The sequence below is a fragment of the Mus caroli genome, chromosome 17, assembly GCF_900094665.2.
Source record: "Mus caroli chromosome 17, CAROLI_EIJ_v1.1, whole genome shotgun sequence".
In the NCBI taxonomy this organism is placed as follows: Eukaryota; Metazoa; Chordata; class Mammalia; order Rodentia; family Muridae; genus Mus; species Mus caroli.
This window is the reverse complement of record NC_034586.1, coordinates 30512927-30518272: the sequence shown is the minus strand read 5'-3', so window position 1 is coordinate 30518272 and position 5346 is coordinate 30512927. Positions and strand designations below refer to the sequence as shown.

Below are 5346 nucleotides of genomic sequence, written 5' to 3'. Positions count from 1 at the left end.
ACTCACTTTGTAGACCAGGCTGGCCTCGAACTCAGAAATCCGCCTGCCTCTGCCTCCCAAGTGCTGGGATTAAAGGCGTGCGCCACCACGCCCGGCTAACCACACTCTTAATATGGTGTGGAGGAACAAAGTGGACATTTCTGGCCTTTTGTGCTCAGAAAGCACACTCATGGGCAGGGTCCCCGGAGATCAGAACGACGTGGAGTGGACAGAAAGGTTGGAAAAAGTCTCCCTCGCTGCCACGGAGCTGTGGGACTTAGAAATCAAATCAATCAAGGGTTCAGAGTGAGACCTGAGTCAAATTGGAAAGCTCATTCGTCTCCATAAGTCAGTTTTCTCAGTGCAACCAAGGATCTCTAAGGTGCCTTTTAACCTAGAAGGTGTGGGGGAAGTAGATATGTCTACCCTCCTTCACTTATCCGTAATTCTTTCCTTGACCTGGAAAAACTCTGCTATCCAGAAGTCCTTTCCCCTGGCTGCAGAGACTTCGCTTAAGTGAAATTTGTGCCCTACCTGAAGGATCCTTGCTGCTTCTGTGTCTCGACTTCTGGCCATGTTAACCCCCCGGCCTCTGTGTCCCTTGTTCAGTAACACTAAGGCTCCCATTCTGATAAAGTAAGGTTGCAGGTGGGGGATCCAGGACCAGGAAAGACCTGGTCTCGTGTCACAGTAATTCACAGTAATGATGCATGTGGTACGCAATTCACAAGCAGCAGGGCCGATTTCCTGGGCCTTCCTCTCAGTTCTTGCTCTCCTCATGCAGATTGCGTCTGCCTCCAGGAACCATCCTTGCTTTTCAGGGTGACCTTGAGTCGGTCACCTCCTGCATGGACATTTTCTCCTCCTTAAGATGGAGGCTCAAGACGCTCCTAGCCCTGACTTTTCGTACTGTCTCTCTGCAGACAACCATCATGGCAGTGGAGTTTGACGGGGGTGTCGTAGTGGGCTCTGATTCCCGGGTGTCAGCAGGGTGAGTAGTGTCAAAGGCCCGTGTGTTGGAGGGAAGCTGGTGGCCCTAAGTGCACATTTTCCTTGCCCACTTCTGAGGAGTATGGTAACCTTCCAAGAAATGAAGCTGAACTTTCCAAAAAAGTATCATAATGCACTGATGGAGAGGCGTTTGGGTCTCTGAATCCACGGCATTCGTGAATATTTTGTAGCTTGATGGACGTAAAGAAATAGTATCTCGGAGGGACACAGGTAGGTTGTAGATGGACTGTGTTATCTGCAGTTGGGATAAAACATAAATGGTGGTTTTCCGAAGCAGTTATCTCACTCATTTGCCTGAGTTTGAAGTAAGTTTGATTGGTCTCCTGTCCTGGCTAGTTTGCTCACACACAAGTCAGACTGGGATGACGTCCATGCTGTTTCTGCCATGTTCCATAGAACCACCATTGCCCCTCAAAGTGATGAACTGCAAAGAAATTCTGGAAAGAGGCAATTTTTTTCTCTTGTTTCACTTTTTGTTTTGTTTTTGTTTTTAGAGACAGGGTTTCTCTGTGTAGCCCTGGCTGTCCTGGAACTCACTTTGTAGACCAGGCTGGCCTCAAACTCAGAAATCCACCTGCCTCTGCCTCCCAAGTGCTGGGATTAAAAGTGTGCACCACCACTGCCTGCCATAGAAGCACACTTTTCTTACCTAGGTGTTTTTTTGTTGTTTTGTTATTAAAAAAAAAAATAAGTCTTTAAAAGTCTAATATTTTGGGTCTGGAGAGATGGCTCAGTGGTTAAGAGCACTGCTCTTCTTTACCAGCCGGTTCAATTTCCAGCACCCACATGGCATCTCACAACTGTCTGCAACTCCAGCTCCAGGGAAGCTGACACCCTCACACAGGCAAACATGCCGTCAAAACACCAATGGACATGAAATAAAGATAAATAAATCTATTTTTAAAAGTCTAGTGTTTTGGGAGTATAGTCTCTAAAATAGGATCTCTCCTGTAGCCCAGGTTGACCTCAAACTTGCTATGTAGTCAAGGCTGGCCTTGAACTCCTGTTCCTCCTGACTCTACCTCCTGAGTGCTAGGAGTACAAATATGGCCGCCATGCCCACCTCATGCTATGCTGGGCTTTGTGCATGCCAGGTGGGTACTCTACCACCTGGGCTACACCTCCCCTCGCCCCCCCCACACACACTCGCACACACACTCACACACTCACTCACACACACACACACATATGCACACACACTCACACACACACACACGCAGCCAAGCACATCTAACTTTGATTACTATAGTGACTTACTGATCTGAGATGTCTTTTTTTTTTTTTTTTAATTTTCCTGCTTTAACCTAAGCATTGCAATCTCTACAATTATCTTTTTAAACCAACTTGAAGGTTTGGCTCCTTCCTTACAGTGCAGCAGTAGTGAACCGCGTGTTCGACAAGCTCTCCCCTCTGCACCAGCGCATCTTCTGTGCCCTCTCGGGTTCCGCTGCTGATGCCCAAGCCATAGCTGACATGGCCGCCTACCAGCTGGAGCTACACGGGTACAAAGCCCTGGGGTCCTGACTCCCCTCCCGCTAAAACTCCCCAACTGCATGGCTCTGCCAGCTTTGAGCTCCCACTGGAGTATCTGGGAGCCAGTGTTCTGCGTCTGTGAAGAGGAAATCACGGTAGTGACTCCACCTCCCCTGTGCTGACTTGAAAAGTGCACATCACTGCCCTGATGTAGGAACTCAGGAAGAAGACAGCCATTTGGCCCACTCCTAATATCAGGCAGTTGCCAGGAGAAATCAAGGTCACTGGGACGGAAGCAAGCTTATCATCTCCTTTAACCGACGAGGGCAGGGCCCTTAGAGGCAAGGGAGGGGTTTATCATTGGGAGTGGGAAGGTGGAGCAGAGAAAAGCAGGTGAAGAACCAACGACCTCCATTGTGGAGCTCCGGCCCCCCTAGGCACATGGGAGGGAAGCTGGTATCTGTGCAGCCGCTGGTTCAAGCGTGACTTGGCAGAGAGGGCAATGGGGTGACAAGAGTGAGACTCAGCAGAGTGCTGTTGACCCTCCCTTCCAACATCCGCTTCAGGTTGGAGCTGGAGGAGCCGCCCCTCGTTCTGGCTGCTGCAAACGTGGTGAAGAACATCTCCTACAAGTACCGTGAGGACTTGTTAGCGCATCTCATAGTAGCTGGCTGGGACCAACGTGAGGGGGGACAGGTGAGTATGTCCATTCCAGGTCTCAGGGTTCCCCACTCCTCTCTTCAGAGAGATGAAAGTTGCGTGTCTTTCTAGCTTTGTGGTCCAGAGACAGTTCCTCTAAAGACATACTACAGCCACGATTATGGTGGTACACATCTTCAGTCTCGGCACTCGGGAGGCAGGGGCATATGGCTCTCTGTGGGTGTGAAGAACCTGCTCTCTAGAGAGAGTTCCAGGCAAGCCAGGGCTACATTAGTGAGACCCTGTTTCAAAACAAGCAAAAATAAATGATAAAAGCATACTGTAGGCTCAAGTGTGGGCGTCCCAGGTCTTCACAACAGCTCATATCACATGAAGGAGCCGTGAGATGATCCTGACCTGACCTGGGGGACCCTCTCTCTAGGTGTATGGAACCATGGGAGGAATGCTAATTCGACAGCCCTTTACCATCGGCGGTTCCGGAAGCTCTTACATTTATGGTTATGTGGACGCAGCTTATAAACCAGGCATGACCCCTGAGGAGTGCCGGCGTTTCACCACAAATGGTAACTAGCCAACTGAGGGGTGACTTGGGGGAGGGTTTGTGGATGTGGAAAGAAATTAGATTGTAAAGAGTAAGAAAAGAAATACAAGAGTGGCCATTCCGTGTCGAAGCTTTTAAAAAGAAATATTTACTTTTAATTATGCATGTGTACATGAGTGTGTCTCTGTATGGGTTTGTGCATGTGTATGTGGAAGCCAGAAGAGGATGCTGGGTCCTCTGGAGCTGGAGTTACAGGTGTTTGTAAGGCACCCTATGTGGGTGCTGGGAACCAAACTCTGTAAAAGTAATAGGTGCTCTTAACCACTGAGCCTCTCCATCTCCATCTTTTGGAACTGGGAGACATTTGAGTGGGAGGGGACAGACAAGACAAATGGTAGAAGAGATGGGGCTGGGGTTGGGGCAGTAGGGATGGAGCAGGACTGTCTTAAGCACATCAAGGGTATGAAGTTACTATGGGAACCAGCAGTGAATTGAGCTCTCCCCTCCACCCTCCAAACCCCGCCCCCAGCTAGCTCACACCAACTTGATGGCTCAGCATTCAAGGATTTGGACAATGTGTGCTAGCCTATAGGTAACTTGAACGTTTACGGTAGGGACATGGGCAGGTGCTGGTTTGCTGGACATTATGATGTGTTCTGGAGGGAAGTAGCATGTAGTTGGAAAGGGAAAGAAACGAGTATTTAAGTCATTTTTTTTTTTTTTTTTTTTTGCTCCTCTCTCCAACGTGAATCCTCTACAGCCATTACTCTGGCCATGAACCGAGATGGCTCTAGTGGGGGTGTCATCTACCTGGTCACCATCACAGCTGCTGGTGTGGACCATCGAGTCATCCTGGGAGATGAGCTGCCAAAATTCTACGATGAGTGACTGATCCCCAGACGTCCCTTCCGTGTTTGTAATAAACTTTCTGGAACCAGAAGGCCGGTGCGATGGGCAAAGGTGAAATATGTGTATCAGAGAGACACGGTGTGTGGAGGGAAGCGTCCTCCCTGGCCCAGATCAGCATGCCCTTCCATTCTTTTTTAAAAATAAACTTTATTATTAAAAAATAAATAAATAAATAAATCATAAGTTGCAAATAAATAAAAGAGCATCCACACTAAAATTAACCACATGCAAAGTCTGCACGACGCAGTGAACTTCTAGACAGTAAGAACTGAGATTTAAAATGGAAGCTGTGAAGTTCGACATTAAATTGAACACCTTCTTGTTCTTTATCCCCATGCCAAACACTTTCTCCGGAGAAAGAGAGCGGAGCACCCTGGGAGAAAAGCCCTCAGATGTGAGAGGTCACTGTGGGTTGACTTCTTTTTAATTTTATAGATTTGTTTACTTTCATTGTATGTGCTTTTTTTTTTCTTCCTGCATGGATGTGTGCAGGTCCCTGTAGAGGCCAGAAGAAGGACACTGGAACTGGAGTCTGCTTGCAAGCTGCCCTGTGGGTGCTGGGAACTGAACCCGGGCCCTCTGCAAGAACAGTCAGGTGCTTAACCACTGTGCCATCTCTCCTGCCCCTGGATGGGTTGTAATATTGTAGATCCTGTGCTGAGGAGATGGCTCAGTCAGTAAAGGGCTGGCTGTGCACAAAAACTTGGGACCAGATTGCTAGCACTTACTTAAAAACCAGGCACAGTGGCACCTACCTAGAACCTCAGGACTGG

At 48.5% G+C, this 5346-nt stretch overlaps 1 protein-coding gene across 2 annotated transcripts in view; it reads left to right on the top strand.

Annotated features, from left to right (window-relative positions):
- Psmb9 (proteasome subunit beta 9) overlaps positions 1-4601 on the top strand; it is a 5551-nt gene extending 950 nt beyond the window's left edge. For both annotated transcript variants that reach the window (XM_021185939.2, XM_021185941.2), the window contains exons 2-6: positions 903-970; positions 2361-2492; positions 3030-3159; positions 3545-3686; positions 4425-4601. In XM_021185939.2, the coding sequence (XP_021041598.1) occupies positions 903-970; positions 2361-2492; positions 3030-3159; positions 3545-3686; positions 4425-4552 (600 nt within the window). In that variant the 3' untranslated portion in view covers positions 4553-4601. The remainder of the gene's footprint in view (positions 1-902; positions 971-2360; positions 2493-3029; positions 3160-3544; positions 3687-4424) is intronic.
- Positions 4602-5346: the final 745 nt, after the last annotated feature.